General features: G+C 41.3%; 1 protein-coding gene across 2 annotated transcripts in view; it reads left to right on the top strand.

The window, feature by feature from the left end:
* SDK1 (sidekick cell adhesion molecule 1) overlaps positions 1 to 23,603 on the top strand; it is a 1,012,418-nt gene that overhangs the window by 693,901 nt on the left and 294,914 nt on the right. Inside the window, exons 17-18 of one of the 2 annotated variants that reach the window (XM_033963079.1) lie at positions 4,056 to 4,237; positions 21,129 to 21,244. In XM_033963079.1, the coding sequence (XP_033818970.1) occupies positions 4,056 to 4,237; positions 21,129 to 21,244 (298 nt within the window). The remainder of the gene's footprint in view (positions 1 to 4,055; positions 4,238 to 21,128; positions 21,245 to 23,603) is intronic. The other variant, XM_033963080.1, reaches the window with a different exon arrangement.

The raw sequence follows: 23,603 nt of genomic DNA, 5'->3' as shown, positions 1-23,603 counted from the left end.
CAGTAAGACTATTTTTATGTTCTTATGTTCATTTTCCCTTCTCTGGTAAAGATTTGGTTCTGTGTTAAAACCTCTCAAGTATTTAAACGTCTATAAGGTGAGATAGCTTAGGGCTCCTTTTACAAAGGTGCATTAGGGCCTTAATGCACGGAATAGCGCGCGCGCTAGCCACTACCACCTCCTCATGAGCAGGCGGTAGTTTTGTGGGTAGCGTGCGCGAAAAACGCTAGCGCTCCTTTGTAAAAGGAGCCTGTAGAAAGATGAGGAAAATGGCACAGGGGCTACAAGAAAGAAAAATGGGGAGCCCCGATGATCCACCGATGAAAACAAAAACTGTGGATACGGATGTTCTGGAGATAATTTATTAAACACTGAAGCTACTTCAGCTTGTCTGCGGTGTTCTTTGCTCACAGGTTTAAAGACAATAGACTTGTTTCAGTCCAATTCTTTATATGTGAGGTTGCAAAACCATTGGACCCCTGAGGAAGGCGTGTTCGCCGAAACACGGAACGTGTAGGGTCCAGTTGGATTTTTATCACTGGATTTTTTTATCATTGTACTTTTTAAATTGAATTTTCGTGGTTTTATATGTCAGTGTTTAAGAAATTATCTCCAGAACATCTGTATCCACAGTTTTTGTTTTCACAGGAGCTACAAGAACAGATGTCAAAAAGGCCAGTGCACTAAAGTGTGCTAGAAATCGTACCAGTGGGCAACTTTACTAAAAAGATAACTTATTTCAAAATGTGATGTGGCCAGATATTTTCACACACAGGTTTTCAAAAAACTTTGTGAATCATGAGTTACCACACTTGCTTTTGCATAGTTCATTATTTGCATAAATGCACAACATAGTAACATAGTAGATGACGGCAGATAAAGACCCCGAATTGTCCATCCAGTCTGCCCAACCTGATTCAACCTAAACCCTTCAATTTTTTTCTTCTTAGCTATTTCTGGGCAAGAATCCAAAGCTATACCCGGTACTGTGCTTGGGTTCCAACTGCCAAAATCTCTGTTAAGACTTACTCCAGCCCATCTACACCCTCCCAGCCATTGAAGCCCTCCCCTGCCCATCCTTCACCAAATGGCCATACACTGACACAGACCGTGCAAGTCTGCCCAGTAACTGGCCTAGTTCAATATTTAATATTATTTTCTGATTCTAAATCTTCTGTGTTCATCCCACGCTTCTTTGAACTCAGTCACAGTTTTACTCTCCACCACCTCTCTCGGGAGCGCATTCCAGGCATCCACTACCCTCTCCGTAAAGTAGAATTTCCTAACATTGCCCCTGAATCTACCACCCCTCAACCTCAAATTATGTCCTCTGGTTTTACCATTTTCCTTTCTCTGGAAAAAATTTTGTTCTACGTTAATACCCTTCAAGTATTTGAACGTCTGAATCAGATCTCCCCTGTCTCTCCTTTCCTCTAGGGTATACATATTCAGGGCTTCCAGTCTCTCCTCATACATCTTCTGGCGCAAGCCTCCTATCATTTTCGTCGCCCTCCTCTGGACCGCCTCAAGTCTTCTTACGTCTTTCACCAGATACGGTCTCCAAAACTGAACACAATACTCCAAGTGGGGCCTCACCAATGACCTGTACAGGGGCATCAACACCTTCTTCCTTCTACTGACTACGCCTCTCTTTATACAGCCCAGCATCCTTCTGGCAGCAGCCACTGCCTTGTCACACTGTTTTTTTGCCCTTTAGATCTTCGGACACTATCACCCCAAGGTCCCTCTCCCCGTCCGTGCATATCAGCTTCTCTCCTCCCAGCATATACGGTTCCTTCCTATTATTAATCCCCAAATGCATTACTCTGCATTTCTTTGCATTGAATTTTAGTTGCCAGGCATTAGACCATTCCTCTAACTTTTGCAGATCCTTTTTCATATTCTCCACTCCCTCTTCGGTGTCTACTCTGTTACAAATCTTGGTATCATCTGCAAAAAGGCACACTTTTCCTTCTAACCCTTCAGCAATGTCACTCACATACATATTGAACAGGTTTGGCCCCAGCACCGAACCCTGAGGGACTCCACTAGTCACCTTTCCTTCCTTCGAGCGACTTCCATTAACCACCACCCTCTGGCGTCTGTCCGACAGCCAGTTTCTGACCCAGTTCACCACTTTGGGTCCTAACTTCAGCCCTTCAAGTTTGTTCAACAGCCTCCTATGAGGAACTGTATCAAAGGCTTTGCTGAAATCCAAGTAAATTACATCTAGCATATGTCCTCGATCTAGCATATGTCCTCGATTGGTCACCCAATCAAAAAATTCAATCAGGTTTGTTTGGCACGATTTACCTTTTGTAAAGCCATGTTACCTCGGATCCTGTAACCCATTAGATTCAAGGAAATACACTATCCTTTCTTTCAGCAACACTTCCATTATTTTTCCAACAACTGAAGTGAGGCTCACCGGCCTGTAGTTTCCTGCTTCATCCCTGTGACCACTTTTATGAATAGGGACCACATCCGCTCTCCTCCAATCCCCAGGAATCACTCCCGTCTCCAGAGATTTGTTGAACAAATCTTTAATAGGACTCGCCAGAACCTCTCTGAGCTCCCTTAGTATCCTGGGATGGATCCCGTCTGGTCCCATCGCTTTGTCCACCTTCAGTTTTTCAAGTTGCTCATAAACACCCTCCTCCGTGAACGGCGCAGAATCTACTCCATTTTCTTGTGTAACTTTGCCAGACAATCTCAGTCCTTCTCCAGGATTTTCTTCTGTGAACACAGAACAGAAGTATTTGTTTAGCACATTTGCTTTCTCCTCATCACTTTCCACATATTGGTTCCCAGCATCTTTTAGCCTAGCAATTCCATTTTTTATCTTCCTCCTTTCACTAATATATCTGAAAAAATTTTTATCTCCCTTTTTTACATTTTTAGCCATTTGTTCTTCTGCCTGTGCTTTCGCCAGACGTATCTCTCTCTTGGCTTCTTTCAGTTTCACCCTGTAGTCCTTCTGCAAACTACATTAGGAAAGTTTAGTATGAGGTATGACCAAACTATTCACAGGATTTCACAAATCTGCAAGAAAATCCACTGGTACTTTTGTGCATGTTTTTACATCCATAGACCCCTGTCTGGGAAAGTCTATACAAGTTAGTAAATTGGCCTCATACACTTGAGAGCAGCTGTGATTTACTAGTACCCTCTGCAAAAGTAAATTTGCTATTTGAAAGGCTTTTGTATGGAAATGCCAGGAGATTTTTGGAAGAGATAAGTTGTGGACTAATGGAATAGCCTTCCAGTAGAGAGGAGAGAAACAAGGTTAATATTTGAATGCAAACGAGTATGAGATGAGCCCGGAGCATCCCTGAGGGTGCGAAAGTTGGTGGATAGGCTGACTAAATAGGCCACATGGTCTTTTTCTGCTGTTATCTTTTCTCATCTGTGTTTCACTGTGAAATGATAAAGGTGACTCCTCCTACTACATGAGCTTGAGTCAAGCTGTCATTCACAGATATCTCATGAGCTCGTCAATTTTATATTTGGCGAAATGAGAAAAAATAGTACAGTATATTTCTCAAAATATTTGGCCATCACCGTGGCTCACAGCTTTGTCAAAATAGTTGGCATTCTGAATTGAAGTCCTTATCTGAAGACTAGAGTTGCCCTCATGAATTGTTGAGCTCTTCCATTTAAAATTTCAGAGTGCAGGGGAAGAAAATATTTATCACAATGATTTACAATAGCATCCTGATAGGATCACAGCTTTTGGGGGAGATATGGAGGGGAGGGTTTGCACTAAATTGCAGTGTTTACTAGACAAGTCAGATCTAAACAGCTGTAATTTTTCTACAGCCATAAAACAGGATAGAATAAATAGTTTTGTTTACCCTTGAGCTTGTAATCTCCCATAACTTTGAATATAAATACTGTAGCAGTCAGACAGGATATGATCCTATCAGGATTTAATCTGTTGTTTTCTATAATATTTTTATTCCCTTTTATTACCAAGCAGCATCCTATGGTACAAGGACCATAATTGATGGCAATAATTGACTAAAGTGTTGGGGGTTTTTCTGCTCCTTTTACAGATATCGTCTGGCAGGCCTCCCTGGGGAATACCAGTATAAAAACATTTCTAGCCCAGAGATTAACCACTGCTTAGTGAGAGACCTCATAATCTGGACACAATATGAAATCCAGGTGGCAGCGTATAATGGAGCTGGTCTTGGATCATTCAGCAGGGCAGTAACCGAATATACTTTACAGGGAGGTGAGTTCACTTCTTCCAGATAGCCCAAATGATGGTAGACTGTGTCTGAATTCAAGAAAGTCCAGGATAGGCACGTGGGATCTCTTAGACAGAGGAAGAGATAATGGTTACTGTGGATGGGCAGACTGGAGGGGCCATTTGGCCTTTATCTACCATCACGTTACTATGTTTCTATAACCATAAAGTTCTATGACATCACATTGCAGGTGTAAAAAGCCTTAGCCAATAGGGAGAGGAGGAGATAGTGGATGCTGCAGATAGGCCATTGGTAGACTAGATGGACCATTTGGCCTTAATCTGCCATAATGTTTCTATGATTTTACAAAAGAAGCCAAAAAGGAAAGGGAGAAACTATGATATACCTATGCATAAAGATTATTGAAACAGTGAAAGGAAGAATTATGGAGACAACTGGTAAAATTCCTGTAGGATCTAGCTCTTACAAAATGAGCCTGTTCCAACATTCTCAGGAAAAAGATGAAGCAAGAAACGGAAACTGTTCTTTACTATAGAGAGAGAATGCAACACCATTACAATGAAAGATCAGTGAGAACAGGAACTGAACAGAACATAATTAACACACAACCCTTGAAAAACAAGAGAACACCGCCACCTGGTGAGCTGACAGGAGATCGCAGTCTTAATATAGTAGGCTCGTTGCAGGAAAAAAAACAATGAGAAAGTTGATATTCGAAAGTACTTATGTAATCAACAACAGATATTAACAGCATAAGTGAATATTTTTGAAATTTTGTGCTGAATAAAGGATATTTGTATCTTGGTCAGATAATTCAGTGCTTACCCAAAGTTTATCTGTTTAAAATCAGAATGGGCAAGGGGATTTTACCACTAATTTTATAAACTTTCAGGTCCAAATTTGCTAGCACAATTTATAGAATAGGGTCAAATGCACATATAACTTAATTATAATAATTAGCTGTTAATTTACCTTAATCAGTCATTGACACTAATTGTCAGTTACATGCATAACTATTACTTTATCCCTGGGATCGGTAGTGAAAAGCCGCCTGTTTATGGCCTTTCAATACCACTGGCTTCAAGGAAACTCAATATGCTGTTACAATTAATATATATTTATTTTATTAACAATCAATAACAGGTTACAAGAACAAATCTTTACAGCATATGGAGCTGACAAATAGTATGCCTCAAGCGCTTGAGTATACCTGGATGTCTATCCTCCTTTCGTAATCACAAAGGCTGTCTCATACAATTCTTGACAGCCTGAGGCCACGTTGGTCACTTACAAACGACATTACATTTATCAGTTTATTAATTGGTTCATAATATCTGTGTCATACCATAAAATCTACCTTTTCCCCGCATATGCCGTTTTAATCAACATGTCAGCAATTTCAAGCCAACGGCCAGTAAAAGCATGCCCATCACAGGATATTCTTGCAAAATAATGTATTTTTATATTCTTGGTCAAGACATGTTCTCATCCTTCTTAGATTCACTTCCCTGGCATTACAACAGATGTGACACCGGTTGCCATGTAAAAGAATAAGTTTTGTTTCACTCGCTCATTTTTAGGATAAGTTTCGCTTGGCTTGCTGATTTCAGCAAGCATAGATTGTGCAAAGGCTTGACAGGTTTAGTCAGAGCATTCTCAGCCATCTTAGGCCTTTAGTTGTGTTTATTGGCCTAATATGTTAGGGGATTTCAGGGGGGGGGACTCTTCACCTCTAGTTTCATAGAGGACTTAAACTTCTTCACCTGTACAGGACTCTCTCTCTCTCCTCCCTTCTCATCAGAATTGAATCTTGCTTCAGTTTGGGGGTTCTGCATGGTACTTTTAGCCTGGATTGGCAACTGTTGGTCTATCCCAGGGGTAGGCAATTCCGGTCCTCGAGAGCCATAGGCAGGTCAGGTTTTCAGGATATCCACAATAAATATGCATGAGATAAATTTGCATCTCAAGGAGGCAGTGCATGTAAATCCATCTCATACATATTCATTGTGGATATCCTGAAAACCTGACCTGCCTGTGGCTCTCGCAGACCTGAATTGCCTACCCCTTGTCTATCCCAATCCCTTAATATAGCTGTTCTTATGCTTAAATTTCAGAGCTTGCAACTGCAAAGGGGTATGGATTTGAGAGAGGCTTGGGTGGTTAAGGGGCATCTCAGGTTACATATGTGGGTTATAGGATACTGACATTTATGCACCTAACTCCCTACAGTTCTATAACATTTGCAAAACTGCTGTTATAGAGTCTGTGCTAACTCTGCGCTCAACCTTTGCTACGGAAAGACGTTCTAATGAATTGAAAACACCAATATGGGGTTGAAACAGAAGATCAGCAGGAAAATACATAAGTGTATTCATGTATAATTGCAAAGGGGGTGTTCCCATGGGAGGGGAGGGGCAGGTCAGGGATGTTCTAGAACAGTGATTTTCAACCTTTTTACACCTATGGACCAGCAGAAATAAAAGAATTATTCTGTGGACCGGCATCAGTCCGTGGACCGGCGGTTGAAGAACACTGGGCTAAGTCGTGGGCCAGATCCCGCCCATCTCCACCCCAGACCCCGCCCCCATAATAGTACTAATTGCACCTTGCACATCCCGTGCCTCATCTGGAAGCTTTCCCTCTGACGTTGCAACGTCAGAGAGAAGGCTTCCGGTTCAGGCGCAGGATGTCCGTAGGAGCCACTGCCCGTGGCTTTGTGCATTGAATCAGTTAGGAAGCAGAAGCTGGCTCGAAGATAACGCCGCATCGATCGCACCGTGGACTGGCGGTTGAAGAACACTGTTTTGGGTCTGATGCATGTGCTGGCCCTGTGGACCGGCAGGAAATTTCTGTGGACCGGCACTGGTCCATGGACCGGTGGTTGAAGAACACTGATCTAGAATATCAGGCATGTGCGCCCTACTTGCACATCAGGCTTTACACCTGGTTTCATTTGGTGGAAGTCCTTGTGCCCAAAATTGAGCATGGAATTCAGCACCCAATGCTATTTTATAAAGAGTGCTCATCCCAGAGCAACTTTTATTGAGTAATATGTGGGTGCCATTTATTTAATCTGGTCCACAAGGCCAGTTACTACAGGAGGCAGGATGGAAGACAGAAATGGTGGTCATTGGGGGGGGGGGGGGCAGAGTGGAGGAGAGAAATGGTCATCGTAGGGAGGAGAACTGGAAGAGAGAAATACCGTCATCACCCACCCTAGACTTCAGAATACCTGGTGTTTCTAATTATCACCCCAGTGATTATTAGAGAGAATACAGTGTATATAGATGCATGCTCATCTTTAAGTCGCTTTTTTTACCCTTATCCTGCTTTCAAGCTCACTTAATGACTTTTATCCATGGTGTGTCAATTAACTTTTCTGGGCGATGTTGGGGAATCCTATATATTAGCTAACAGTGCTAGCAAAGGAGTTATACATTTTCTGCCAAGCTGTACCACCAGCAATGAATGTAAATGTAAGGTCTGACATTTTGGCTATGCTACACAAATCTGATCTCCAGTGTAGTGTATCAGTGATTGTTGAAAAGAAGGAAGAAAAAAAAAAAACCCTCAAGCTTTGAAGTAACAGGTGACTGTGCTGTTGGGAGCATTGGAGGAATTGTGGTGGTGCTGGGGACGGGGGAAGCAGCTATTTCATACTATAAATGCTTCTTGGAATTCATCCTCTTTCAGTTGCTAAACAGAAAGCATGCAATTGCAAAGCACATCCCCACATAGCCTGAAACTGGATATAATTAGAAATATCCTTCATGCTGTCAATTTCTACCTCAGCAACCTGTAGATCATTTAATTTGGACAATGAATAAAGAGCACAAAGTGATCAGCAGGTCACATCTAGCGTAAAGAAATCATTTGTTTTTTCAAGTCACATTTCAGCTAAAGCATATTGCCAGACGTACTAGAGAGTGCCTCGACATGTGCAGAATGTTGATAGCGTTCTGGTTTCAGAGTGAACGTACTGGTAACTAGACTACCCAAAAATATTGAGATGCATTAAGGAGGCACTTTTCAGCCCTTCACTGAACTCTTAAAGCCATAGGAAGAAAGAGCAGGCTGACAGATGAGGCCCATCCAACTGTAATTCCTTTCCCTCCTCAAAGAACCTCTGTCGTTGTCCCTGTCCTAAGCCCCAGCAATGTGTGCCTCTCCACCACTTCCATCAGGGAGCCATTCCATCGTCTACCACATGTTCTTTGAATAAGCATCTTCTTAAATTACGTCTGACTCTTCCCGCGTTCACCCTCATTCTGTGATCCCTGATTTTAAAGGTCCCTTTCGAATGAAACAGACCCATTTCTTATGCAATCATTCCTTAAAGCCATAGCTGGTGATCATCAACTAATTTTCATTGGCACAAAACTGCAGATGAAAATTATCTTACATCTAGAAGTCTAGTCTAGTCTTATATACCGGGTCATCTCGTAGTATAGCTCGACTTGGTTCACAAATAATTAAGATCAGATAACATATAAAATGTGAACATGAGAAGAAGGTGTTAAAATACTATTAGTTTGTCGATTCAGACGGTAAATCATTAAGATATTGTGAAAAAAGTCTTCAAAGACTTCAGAACACTGCAGCCAGGCTGATCTTCGCAAAAAGCAAATACGATCATGTTTCCCCACTCCTGTGCAAACTTCACTGGCTTCCAGTAATTTCCAGGGTTCACTTTAAATGTACCTTCCTAGCTTTTAAGATCCTACACGGCATCCTCCCTCCCCTAATTCCACTATCTTGGAACTCCTTGTGTCCTGATTCCACCAGATCCACCCAAAAACTTAAACTATCCTTCCCCATGCTAAAAGGTATTCACTATGCAGGAAAATTAGGGAAATCTCTCCTCTTCAGAATCACAGGGCTTTGGAATAATCTTACGGCCCCACTACGGAATCTGGGCTCCTTCCAACTATTCCGAAAGCACCTGAAAACTAGGCTATTCACAAAAATGTAATGCTCTCTTCCCCCCTATACTCATCCTCCAACCCCATTATGCTCTTCCTTCCTTACATTAAGCTCTTGTAAACCGCATCGAGCTCCATAATTGTGGAGAGGATGCGGTATATAAACTTAAGGTTTAGTTTAGTTTTTAAAATTTTATGGAATTGTTGCAGATGACCTATTAATCTAACAGTCAGGGAGTTTATTCCAAGTTTCTACCAGTTTAAACACAAGAGATTGACCAGAGGGCCGCTGCGTGAGCAGACTTCTGGGCATGATGGACACTGGTCTGACTCAGCAGTGGCAATTCTTATGTTCTAAGCTTCCCAACAGATTTAATTCCTTTAAAAGAAGGGAACGATAGTTTATATTGCTGTACGTTGTGAGTGAACACCAAAATATAACTGCCTAACAATGAGAATGAACTGTTGGTGCCCACGTTCCCCTCCTCCTTCCCTAGAAATGCCTTCAGAGCCACCCACCATTTCAGGAGTTATATTTATTTTCCTAGTAAAACTAGGCAGTTAAATATTCTTGTGGAGGAGATGAGCCAAATTCCTTTTCCTCCTCCCCCTACTTTGATCTAGCTACCATCAAGATCAGCTGGTTCTTGAGTCAGTCTGGTTTTCAGGGTATTCAGAGCGAATTAGGAGTAGAGGAGTCATCTAATGATTAAAGCAGTAGTCTGGAAACCAGAAAAGCGAGGGTTTAAATCCCTAAATTCCTTGCTATCTTGGTCAAGTGACTTGGGCTATGATTCTATAGGTGCCCCAATGCCATGCAGTTAGCGCCAACTCTAGAAGCGCATATAACTGCCAAGGTTCCGTTGTAATATGTGAGCATAAGTTGGCCTAACTGTGCCCTAAAGTGTGGGTAGCTTATAGTAATCTGTAAATTGCACGCTTGACTTAGAGACACACTCGTGATTTTCCCACATGTGCACTCCCTTCATCTAACATGGAAAATGATTTTGGTGCACATTTTCTAGAATAGTATCTATTATGTATGCACATAAATGCCAATCACGCATGCAAGTACTTTTATTTTAGAACTTAACATGCACAAATAGGGCTTAATTCTGTGTATGGCACCAAAATAATGCCACTCCACTGTATATACCACGCTTAGAATAGCACTTACGGGAACCGCAGCCATTTGCACCAAGGAAAACGTGGTGCAAGTGCTTGTGCCTATATTCTGTAATTACACACATAAATGAAGTGACACTCCTGATTCGCTCGTGACCTACACTACCTATTTGCACGCCCTTTTTTGTCTCAAGTAGAATGTAACGAGAAAACCAAAAAAGACTGTGGATAAGATGTTCTTTTTTTTCAAGTCTTTATTCATTTTTAAAACTTTCAACAAGTGTAACATAAGATACAATCACTTTACACTTTAACATCACTTAATATACCATTAAAGTTTAACTCACATCAAAATCCCCTCCCCCACTTATACCCAACAATTGTACTTAAGCATAATAAATCATCAAATATTCCCTCCCCACCCTGGACGTGTATGAACAAAGGGAGAAAATAATATTCATTCTGCACAATATTTTGTTAATGGCTCCCAAACATCCCTAAATTTCTTAAAATGCCCCTGCTGTATGGCTATTGCCCGCTCCATTTTAAAGATGTGGCATAACGAATTCCACCAAAAATTATAACTCATCCGATCCCAATTTTTCATAATTTGCTGAATGGCAACAACCCCTGTCATGATGAGCAAAAGTTTATTATTATTAGAAGAGATTTGACTCTTGGCTCTCATGGAAGTACCAAATAACACAGTGTCATATGATAATGCCAACGGATTTTCCAGTAGATTATTCACTTGGCCCCAAATGGATTTCTAAAAACTAAAGACTCCTTTTATCAAGGTGCGCTACGGGGGTTAGCGCGTCGGACATTTCATCACGCGATAACCCCCGCGGCACACCAAAAAACTAACACCTCATCAATGGAGGCGTTAGCGACTAGCGCGGCAGGCGGTTGAACGCGCGGTATTTCGCTCATTAATCGCCTACCGCAGCTTGATAAAAGGAGCCCTAAGTGTCAATGGACAATAGAATAGTAAATGATTTGGACTATTACATTTGTATTTGTATTTTTTTTTAATTTTATTGTGATGAGAAATAAATCATTTTCAGAACATCTTATCCACAGTCTTTTTTTGGTTTTCTCGTTGGATTGATTTTACTGCGGTTTGCTGGGTCGTCTTTGTTTTTTTGTTGTCCAGTAAAATTTAAGCATGGATCCTGCGCCGAAATTTGTGCATATAATGTGATTGATTTTAATTACCACCAATAATAGCTTGTTAAGTCAGCATAATAAATCATAATTAAATTGTGCGCAACCAAAATTTGTAGCACTTTTTATAGAATGTGGAGATTAGAGCCTGTGTTAAGGCTCCAGTTTATAGAATTATCCTTTGAATCTTCCATTGCCTCGGGTGCAGACTTAGCGGCCCTTTGGCACAGAAGCGCTAAAAAGTGGCCCAAGCTCACCCTTATAAGGGTCTGTCCCTTGTGACAAGGCGATATTTAACGCAGCAGTATAATGGCTGATTTTTGTATTAATGGCCAAGTGCATACGGCAGCTTAAAAGGGCTTACCATGAGGTGCATTCTGGTGTTCTGTATAAAGTTTTCGGTTAGTGCATTCACATCATACTCTAAGAGATTACTTTTATTTTTACCATTTAAAAAGTTTAGCATATGAGCCCTTAGGGCCAGATTCTATAAACGGCTGCCTACAAAAATGGTGCCGGCTATGTGTCAATCACGCTTAGGCGCCTTTCAAAGAGTTGCAGCTAATGGCACCTACCGCAAAACTTAGATGTCTGCAATGTAGGCCAGGGTTTTACTGGCCTACATTGCAGACACTTAAGTTCTTTTGAGAATTGCATCTTAATGGCAGCTAAGATCATTTCTGCCCCCTAACCACGTCTACTTTGGCCTTAAGTGACGTTAGGTGATTTCATGTAGATGTAATTACAATGCCTACTTTTTTAAATGAGTTTTTAATTGGTTTTTAACAGTGTGGTCAATTGCTGCGCCGATTAAAGCTAATTAAAACAATTAAGTTAGTTGGCGGTAGGTGCATACTGCCGTCTAACTTACCGTTTATAGAATCAGATCCTTACTGCCTACAAAACAGGTTGATCTAAAGGTTCACATGGCCATTAAATAATTGTATCCTTAAAGCTGAAGCTAAGAAGCTATTAATCAACAAATATATTATTTATAGCTTCACACTAAATTTTAATCAATACACTCGTCACCCAAATAACAATTTTTTAAGGATCTTCAGATAATTCATCTTCTATGAGTAGCAACATTCTATGACGAATCTCCAAAGAGTAGCAACATTCCATGAAGAATCTCCAAAGAGTAGCAACATTCCATGATGAATCTCCAAAGAGTAGCAACATTCCATGAAGAATCTCCAAAGAGTAGCAACATTCCATGAAGAATCTCCAGAGTAGCAACATTCCATGATGAATCTCCAAAGAGTAGCAACATTCCATGAAGAATCTCCAAAGAGTAGCAACATTCCATGATGAATCTCCAAAGAGTAGCAACATTCCATGAAGAATCTCCAAAGAGTAGCAACATTCCATGATGAATCTCCAAAGAGTAGCAACATTCCATGATGAATCTCCAAAGAGTAGCAACATTCCATGATGAATCTCCAGAGTAGCAACATTCCATGAAGAATATCAAATAGTAGCAACATTCCATGACGAATCTCCAAAGAGTAGCAACATTCCATGCTACTATTACTACTACTAAGCATTTCTATAGCACTGCTAGACATACGCAGCACTGTACATGAAAACATAGAACAGACAGTCCCTGCTCAAAAGAGCTTACAATCTAGTCATTATAGAGAAAATGGACAAGAAGGTGCATCAATGTGCAGTGCTCAGGTGGGGCAATTACAGAGGAAATAATAAGACAGATATTGGTGCTTAGAAGGTTAGTTGGAGTTTGGAATTGAATTCTACTAGAGATGGAGCTTAACATAACGAGTCAGGCAGTTTGTTCTAGGTATACAGTGCAGTAAAGTAGAGTCTAGAGTTGACCATAGAGGAGAAGGGTACGGAAAAGAGAGACTTAGCCATTGAACGGAGTGCCCTGGTTGGGAGAGATGAAAGAGTTGAGACACTGAGGAGCTGTGGAGCAAATACACTTGTAGGTCAGTAAGAGGAGTTTGAACAGTATGTGGAAATGGCTAGGGAGCCAATGAAGTGACTTGAAGAGAAGGGCAATGTGGGCATAGTGCCATTGGTGGAATATGAGGCATGCATCAGAGTTCTGAAGAGACTGAAGGGGAGAGAGATGGTTTAGCAGAAGGCCAGTGAGAAACAGGTTGCAGTAGTCTAGGTGAGAGGTGCTGAGGGTCTTAGCAGTGCACTCAGATAGGAAAGGTCTGATTTTAGCGATATTGTAGAGAAAGAGGTGACAGGAAAGTACTCCAGGGCCAGCCTGAGAAATACTGAGCTATGGTAGATACTTCTGAAAAATCAACTGTAAGTTCTAATTGCAGAATAAAATAAAACATATTCTGCCTTTTAAAACACATTCATTAAAATGCAGGTGTTGATTTTTTTATAGAACTGAAAGATAAATTACACTATTAATCATCGTTTTCATTGTAGCAGGGTTTTATTCATTTCTAGTCGCATTTTTTATCATTTTTCTTCTGATGGCAGGTACTTTTGCAATATGATGATTTATTCTTATTTTAGAACATTACATTGTAATGAAAGAGGAGCACTTCATATTTAAAAGTAAATGAAGAAAAAATGCAACTTGCCTTATTTTAAAAATATTGGTATGAGCACCTTAATGTTTACTTAGGTTTCTGGCAGCTTCTGGGGGTGGCTGAATTCTCCCCCTCTGAAGCAATCTGGCTCCATGCTCAAGATGGTGCAAACTTAAATTCATGCAAAAATCTGCAAAACTTCAATCTTTTCTTGCCAGTCTAACTTCCATTAAGATTGACATATCCTCATTTTCTTTCCTCTCTTCCTTCCGCGATGTGGGCTATAATTAATTTTCATGGATAAAGTGCTTATTGTACTTATCTCTAAAATCTCATTTTAAACATTTGGCATATCCAGTGGCAAAATCTGTCACATGTCAACAGAAAATCCTTCAGTGCAGCAAAAGCAGATGGGTAGCACATCACGGTGGACATCACTGCAGCTGCACGTTTAAAACATAAAATCCAAGAGGTGGTACCAGCAAGAGTGAGGAGATTATCAGATTTCCAATAGGAATTTCTGGGCCATAGAGGTTAACTTTGTATAGGTCTTTTACATGGGAAAATGAACATCCAAGACCAGCTGTGGTAGTATTTTGTAAAAAGCTTGATACATGCTGAGTTTTTTACAAAATATATATCAAGCAAGCGCTGCCAGAGAAATACATATATTTGGTGGCTCCCACAATGGAAATACACATTTTATAAAGTGGTGGTCTCAAACTCAAACCAGCGGTCCAGAGGAGGGCGACGAAAATGATAGGAGGCTTGCGCCAGAAGACGTATGAGGAGAGACTGGAAGCCCTGAATATTTATACCCTAGAGGAAAGGAGAGACAGGGGAGATATGATTCAGACGTTCCAGTACTTGAAGGGTATTAACGTAGAACGTAATCTTTTCCAGAGAAAGGAAAATGGTAAAACCAGAGGACATAATTTGAGGTTGAGGGGTGGTAGATTCAGGGGCAATGTTAGGAAATTCTACTTTACGGAGAGGGTAGTGGATGCCTGGAATGCGCTCCCGAGAGAGGTGGTGGAGAGTAAAACTGTGACTGAGTTCAAAGAAGCGTGGGATGAACACAGAGGATTTAGAATCAGAAAATAATATTAAATATTGAACTAAGGCCAGTACTGGGCAGACTTGCACGGTCTGTGTCTGTGTATGGCCGTTTGGTGGGGGATGGGCTGGGGAGGGCTTCAGTGGCTGGGAGGGTGTAGATGGACTGGGGTAGGTTTTGACGGAGATTTCAGCAGTTGAACCCAAGCACAGTACCGGGTGGAGCTTTGGATTTTTGCCCAGAAAGAGCTAAGAAAAAATTTAAATTGAATCAGGTTGGGCAGACTGGATGGACCATTCGGGTCTTTATCTACTGTCATCTACTATGTTACTATGTAAACCCTTTGCAGGGCCACATTTTGGATTTGTAGGTCCTTGCAGGGCCACAGAAAAAAAACAGTTAATGTCTTATTAAAGAAATGACAGTTTTGCAGGAGGTAAAACTCTTTATAGTTGATAAATCTTTCCTTTTGGCTAAGTCTTAATAATAATATTGTCATTTATAGCTAAAGAGACATATGATCAAGAAACGGTTTTATTTTACGTTTGTGATTATGATAACCATACCGAAGGCCTCAAAATAGTATCTGGCGGGCCGCATGTGGCAACCCCCCTGCCATGAGTTTGAGACCACTGATATAAAGGAAGATGTTCAAAGATGGGGGAAAATGACAGAGGCAGTTTGCATGTCATAAACTAACCAATTTCCTGAAGCTTGACTCTGGTCTTCTAAAACTCAAGTCTCAAGAAACTGGTTAGTCTATAAGATGCCACCTGCCTCAGTCATTTCTCTCACACTGGACTAACACAGCTACCCTATTATTATTAACCATCGGAATGTATTTTAAGGGACTCAGCTGTAGATGTAGTTGTCATATACTATACACTAACCCCTCTCCATTCGCGGTTTCCCTACTCGCGATTTCACATAATCGCAATTTTTTTTGGGGGGGGAGGAGGAAAAACCCCCATATTTCTGTCTTCCCCCTGGCATCCCGGCCTTACCTGGCGATCTAGCTGGTTTTGGGGCAATAGTGATCTTCCTACGCTCCTGCCCCGTGTAGATAGCCATTAGGAAATGGCTGTGGGGAGTTCCCGTAGTCTCTCGAGAGACTACGGGAACTCCCCACAGCCGTTTCCTAATGGCTATCTGCACGGGGCAGAAGCATAGGAAGATCGCTCCTGCCCCGAAAACCACCTAGACCACCAGGTAAGGCCGGGATGCCGGGGGAAGGTGGAAGGGGAGGCAGGGGTGGGTCAGAGCCAGATATTCGCGGTTTTTCGCCATTTGCGGTCCGGCTCTGCCCGTATCCCCCGCGAATAAGGAGGGAGAAGTATACTGTAACAATTAGAAACATTTGTAAATCATGAAAGGTGAACTGGTTTGGAGTAAATCAGAATCCCATCTAGGCTGTGGGGCTTATTGGAGCCACATCCAACAGTCTTCAAATTTGTCTGAACTTTAGCAGCAAAAACTAACATATGGTAAATTTATTTATTTATTTTAAAAATTTCTATACCGTTTAAAACCTAAACGGTTTGCATAATGTTACATACATAATTGCATAAACCAAATAAAATCAGACAAGCATAAACAAATAATCCTCAAAAAATCAGCAATAAAAGGATGAAAGCCAGAAATTGCCTTTTTCACAACATTTTCGTAATTGACTCACGAGTGAATTCCACAGTTTAACTCCTGCACAACAGAAGGTCATTTTACTGGTCTCAACATATTTTGGATTGACATTTGCTTTTAATAAAGCTGAATTTTTCAGAGCGCAGAGATCTATTCGGTAAATAATTAGTCAGCTTACTCTTAAATAATTCAGGTATAATACCATACAAGAACTGATGACAAATCATTACTGCTTTATACTGAATTTGGAAAACAACTGGCAGCCAATGTAATTGTTGGAGGTAGGGTGAAATTTGATCATAATTCGACGTTCCCGTTATCAATCTGGCTGCTGCGTTTTGCACAACTTGCAATGCCCTGCACCTTGTCTTGGTTATTCCAAGGTACAAGGCATTGCAATAATCAAGCCTTGACAAAACCATCGCTTGAACAACAGTGCGAAAATTAAAGGGCGACAACATAGGTTTCACTTAATGCAATAAGTGTATTTGTGTAAATGCAAAGTCTGTGTGCTAACTGTGGGTACATGCCCGGCATGTCCCCGGCAGTTAGTGCTTAAAAATGCTCTTTATCACACAATACTTTTATTCACAATTTAGGTAGATGCACAAAGGGAATAATTATATGAGGATCCAGCTAGTTTTAGGAAGCAAGGATGCCCATATTCTGATCATTTCTACGTGCTTGCTGTGCAAGTGGGCATTCATATGGGCAGGATGCACACTTGTGCACTTAGAGGGGCATAATCGAAAGGGACGTCTAAGTCCGTTTACGTCCATATCACAAGTCGTCCAAAGTTAAAAAGAGCCTAAGACACATTTTCAAAAGATACGTCCAACTTTTTTTTACTTTCGAAAATCGTCTAATTATACGTCCTGCCGAACTGATCGTCCAAGCCACTAAATCGTCTGTCTTTATACCACATTTACGTCCAAGTCCAAAATGCCTAGAAGAAGCCCTGTTGGACGTGGGAGGGGTCTGCAAAGTGATGGATTGCACACCCAGACAAAAAGGGTGCCATGGCTTCTCCTCACTACAGCTCCCTTATAGGTGACGGTGAGCCCCCAAACCACCTCCAGAATCCCCTAGACTCACTTATCTACCACCCCAATAGCCCGTATGGCTGTAGGAGCCACTTTTATGACAGTAAAAAAGGGTTTTGGTGTGTATAGGGTAGTGCACATGTTTCAGTATCAATGCACTGATTACAGGGGCTTATGGGCATGGGTCCTCCTCTCTATGGGTCCCTAACCCACCCCAAAGATGACTTAAGCTGCCTTTGTGCTGGACGACTAGGCTTTCCTATGCTAGGCGGCCAGGTGATGATGGTCTGGAGGCTGAAATTTAAAATTGTGAATATAATTTTTATGGGGGGGGGGTTGGTGATCAGTGGGGTAGTGTGTGGGGGTTTGTGTTATGTAATGTAATGTAATGTAATTTATTTCTTATATACCGCTACATCCGTTAGGTTCTAAGCGGTTTGAAGAAAATATACATTAAGATTATAAATGAGAAGTAAGAAGGTACTTAAAAAATTCCCTTACTGTCCCGAAGGCTCACAATCTAACTAAAGTACCTGGAAATTAATAAAGAAGAGAAAATAAAGATGGTTGAAAAAAGAAAAATTCTATGTGAACTTATAGGATGGAAATTAAACTGACAGTGAAGAACTGTATGAAAAATACATATGGAATGCAGTTAGAGAGGGTAGGTTACAATCTATTGATGGTATTTGTTTAATTGGAAGGTGTTAAGGTGGGTAATTTGGGGGAAGGTTATCTGAAGGTAGGTGAATCTTCTGGAGGTAAAAGAGGAGGGGTTAAGATATTTGGATGAATTTTTTGAAAAGCAGGGTTTTGATTTCTTTTCTGAATGTTTTGAAGTTGTCTGATATTGTCATAAGATTGGAGATGGAATGGTTGATTTTTGCTGCTTGTGTTGCCAGAAGGTTGTCAAACATTTTCTTGCGTTGTGTGCCTTTGAGTGGGGGGAAGGCAAAAGGGTTCGGGGTTCTTCTGTGTCTTGAGGTGGAGATCTGGTTTAAGCGGTTGTTTAGGTAGGAGGGGGAAGAGCCGTGTAAACGCTTTGAATAATAGGCAGTGGAGTTTGAATTGAATTCGTGCTTGTATGGGTAGCCAGTGAGAGTCTAAGAAGGCAGTTGTTATGTGATCATATTTTTTGAGTGAGTAGATCAATCTGAGGGCGGTGTTTTGTATGGTCTGGAGTTGTTTTATCATAGTGGCTGGACAAGGAAGATATAGGGAGTTGCAATAATTCAGCAGACCTAAGACTAGGGATTGGACAATTAGTCTAAATTGTGCTTGGTCAAAGAATTTTCTGATTTTACGGAGATTTCTCATGGTTAGAAAAGCTTTCTGGGTTGTTTTGTTGATCTGGGGCTGCATTGTGCAACATCTGTCTATCGTAACTCCTAGGAGTTTTAGTTCGGGTTGTATTGGGTATTTGGTATTTTTGATTTTCAGTTCAGTGATGGTAGGAGTTTGGGCTTTTTCGAGCAAAAGGAATTTTGTTTTTTCAGAATTTAGTTTTAGTTTGTGATCCATCATCCATTTTTCTACTGTGTCTAAGGTTGTTTCTAGCTTTGTTGTGGTGGTGGTCTCTGATGGGTCGAAGGGGAGGATTATGGTGATGTCATCAGCATAGCTGAAAGATGTGACATCTAGGGTATCTAAAGTGTTATGTGTTTTCAGTGCTTATCTGGTGAGTTTAGGTGGATTTTTGTGACTTAGACCATGTTTTACATGGTCTAAGTCACAACGTCCAAGTTCCGCCTAGGCTCTGTTGTTAAACTTTCGGTTATACATGCTGTACGACTAAGTCTAAGCTGGCCCACGTCCCGCCCAACTCACACCCTTGACACACTTCCCGAAACGCCCCGTTTAGCTTTGGACGTTGAGCGGCACTATGAAGGCCAAGTCGTTTTTAAATACATCCAAAACCCGGTTTTATTATCGGTGCCTGGACGTTTTTGAGAAATGTTCGTCCAAGTGCCGACTTAGGCCAGTTTTTGGACGTTTTTCTCTTTCGATTATGAGCCCCATAGAGTATAGAATTCTGAAATCTGCGTTTGTTCTTTTGTAATCTAGCTGTGAGCGTTTACGCCATCTCTATGGCTCTTGGAAGTGATTGTGCTTAAATACAGTTCTAGTTCAAGATGGAATTTATTTGTAATATATTATAACTTGGGGACAGATCATAAATCACACAACTACAGCTCAGTACCGTAGTGTCTCCAAGTAAACAAACATTCCCACAAAACCTGTGGATTCTTCAGATATTAAAGGCAAGCATTTTTTGTTATTATTCAACAAACTTTAAACGGCCTCAGAAACACCACTGCACCGCCCAGAATAAAAACTTTTTTCTTGCGGGAAGCATTTAGTATCCTCACCGGCCCGTTTATTAATCGTTATTATTATATTTTATATCATCTTTTTCTTCAATCTTATTTCATCAGTTTTCCAAAACTTTTTATTATAAAGTTTTATATAATAAAAAGTTTTGGAAAATTGATGAAATAAGATTAAAGAAAAGATGCTATAAAATATAATAACGATTAATAACAAATGGGCGGGTGAGGATACTAAACGCTTCCGCAAGAAAAAGTTTTTATTCTGGGCGGTGCAGTGGTGTTTCTGAGGCCGTTTAAAGTTTGTTGAATACACTTCTCCCTCCATAACAGAACCGCAAATACAGAAAACCCGCGAATATGTTATTTTTCTATTTTCTATTAAAAACCATCGTGAATATGGTGAAACTGCGAATAACACGGTGAGAGACCTGGCCTGTTCCTGAAGGAGAGGCAAAGCACGGTGAACTAAGTGCCGGGAATCAGCGATTTTCCCTGTAAACGCTTGGAATCAGCGATTTCTCTATGCAAACTGATGTAAGTTGGGGGGGGAGGAGCCAGCAAGCAAAAAACTGTGAATAATCGAAACCGCGAATGCTAAAACTGCGAATTCGGAGGGAGAAGTGTAATAACGAAAAATGCTTGCCTTTAATATCTGAAGAATCCACAGGTTATGTGGGAATATTGAGTTGTGTGCTTAAATACAGGCATGTTATTGACCACTTGGGCTAATGTTCTATGAAGAAAAGTTCCGTAGGTGCCTACTATTCTTTATAGAAGAGGTTACAGATATGGGCTCTCGTAGTGCCTAAATCTAGCTACCTTGTTGTGGAATTGCCCTCCTAATACCTCCACTTGATGAGAGAGAGAGAGAGAGTGCACTTTGCTAACGGCAGAACTGATGGTGGTCCATACCCATTCGCCCTCCATAATCCACCCAGTTCCCGTCTCCTAACGTTGCATACAATTAACATGAGATTTTTTTGAGTGCTGGCTGTAGGCCTGTGCAAAATCCTGCCCTAATTGCTTAGCACACTTTAGTAAACAGACCCCTTACTGCATTATTTCTCTTCTTCTCCTTGTATTTTCTTATCTTCTTCTGCTGAATGTGAACAGTGCCAACTGCCCCACCTCAGAATGTGCAGATTGAAGCACTGAACTCCACCACCGTCCAGTTCCTGTGGAGTCCACCACCACAGCAATTCATCAACGGCATCAATCAGGGCTATAAGGTAATTGGAACCAGAGTTTGGATCTCAGCAGAAATCTAGAAAAGGTGAAGCCTTCAGGCCAGCTATGAGCAAAACACGACAGTCTACTATATATTTTGATTGTGTCATCTTTTGCTCATAACTGCCTTGAAAAGGAAGGTCCTGCCTTTGAAAGCTTATCAAAAATGTATTATCTTACTTTCCTTTCTTTTGTGTTGTTTTATATCTATTTATCACCTTTAATGTGGGCTAACACAGCAACCACATTTCTTTATCCCCAAAAATAATGATTATGGAATGAAGGAGATCCATTGAGATAAATCATGTTCATCGTGGTAAAGTTCTCAAACCATAGTAGGGTACAGATGTGAAAATATTTCTCTAGAAAACTGAAAATTTAAAGTTAAGTTGTTGCTCTTTTAGCGGGATACCCAGCAAGCAAGAATACTGGACCCACTCCATATCAGTTAAACATTTCAATTGCTCTGAGTAAGTAACTCTGTTTCCGATTCTTTAGGTCCCCCCTATTTTTTCTTTCTTGTTTCTTTGTACTTCCAGCTCAGTTATAAATAGAGACAGAATCTGGCACCATCAGTGGCATGGTAAGGCGGGAGGTAGGCCATCTTGATGGAGGCGCCATCATCTCTTCTCCATGCCCCCCCCCCTTGCATGTTCCTTCTCTTCCCTCCCTGCCTCTAACTCTTTGCCAGTGCAAGCAGCAGTTTCAACCTGCTTCTTGCGCTGGCCTCTGCTCTTCCTCTGAAGTCACTTCCTGGTCATGGGACCAGGAAGTGACATCAGAGGGAAAGCTGAGGCCACTACGGACACAGGTTGGAAATGATGCTCACACCAACGAAGTTAAAGAGGTAGGGGGGAAGAGAAGGGACACATGGTGGGGAGGCGGAGAAGAGGGCAAGGGGGCACCACTGCCTTGGGTGCCTCCTACCCTTGCTACACCACTAAGCACCATTCCCCAGATTCTATATATGGTATCTAGATTTGCATGTCAAAATGTGGGCGTGTTCCCGAGATACTCACATAAATTAATTGCCAGCAAGCCAATTAACATCAGTTATTGAAGTTAATTGATACCCATTAAATTTTGCACGTGATAAGGCATAGCACCTAACTCTATTAGCATGTAACTCAAAAGGAGGTGTGTGAGGGGCACTCCAAAATGTTGTGCGCATAGTTCCAGAATACTGTTTTGGGCCTACCACGTACCCCCCAAAAATAGGCGTCTTACAAAAGTCAGTAATCCTATCTATAGGAGAAGGAAAAGGATCTCAGCAACCCTGCAGATTATCCTCTTGGATGATTAAGTCTGCTTAAATAGGGTTCCGGTTTCTTTCATCGATCTTCAAAAACTACTCCTTGAGTGGGCCCTTTAGGATTCAAGACAAAGTTAGATAAGTTCCTGCTGAACCGGAATGTGCTCAGGTAGGGCTAGTCTCAGTTAGGGTGCCGGTCTTTGACCAGAGGGCCACCGTGTGAGCGGACTGCTGGGCAAGATGAACCACTGGTCTGAGCCAGCAGCGGCAGTTCTTATGTTCTTTTTGTTAATTTTATATTTTCTCTCAACCTGACCCTAGTTTAAATCAATATCAACTACTATACCCTTTCAAAATCAACAAAAGGTACAAAAAATGCCACTTAGCTTGAAATGAAAGTCGTCCCCACTAGATGACAGACAAATAATGGCGGGACCCGTTTCACCAATCTAAGGCTTTTTCAAGGGTCTACTTCACAAGGGGGAATATGTCTGTGGCCTTTTCGCAACCGTGTTCCGTTATCCACATTGTGCAGACTTAATCATCCAATAGCATAGTCTGCAGGGTTGCTGAGGTCCTTTTTTCTCTCCTTTAGATAGGATTACTGACTTTTGTAAGAGACTTTTTTGGAGGGGAGAGGGGTTATTGCAGAAGTTGCCTCTTTTCCTACACATTGGTAGCACCAGCATGTATACCAGACTTGAGCTGGAGGAAGTCTGCCAGCCAAAGTTAGGCATGGGAACTTAGCACCGATTTTTGGAATCCCCGTGAGCCTTCATTCTCAACCACTCAGAATGTTTTCCTTTATCCAGAATACATACTCTACGTAGTCTGCTCAGTATAGTGATGGTTTGAGCCAGGGCTGTATACCAGTTCTGCTTCCAATACTGAGTTTCACCCTTAAACAAAGGCCATGATTCCAGCAGGGACTGTAAACATTGCTTCTCAAAGAACAGAGGACCTCACTTGCAGACTAAAGCAGGCATCTTCTGCATGAAAATGCACAGCATTGCCACTGAGATGTCTAGCCAGACTTTCCTTGAATCTCCTTATTGCTCCCTTCAGCACAGTAGTGTCAAAAATCATCTCACCTAGAATGACATCTAACT

This window comes from Geotrypetes seraphini, chromosome 11, assembly GCF_902459505.1.
Source record: "Geotrypetes seraphini chromosome 11, aGeoSer1.1, whole genome shotgun sequence".
Lineage (NCBI taxonomy): Eukaryota > Metazoa > Chordata > Amphibia > Gymnophiona > Dermophiidae > Geotrypetes > Geotrypetes seraphini.
The sequence above is the reverse complement of the archived record's forward strand: the minus strand, read 5'-3'. Positions and strand labels throughout refer to the sequence as shown.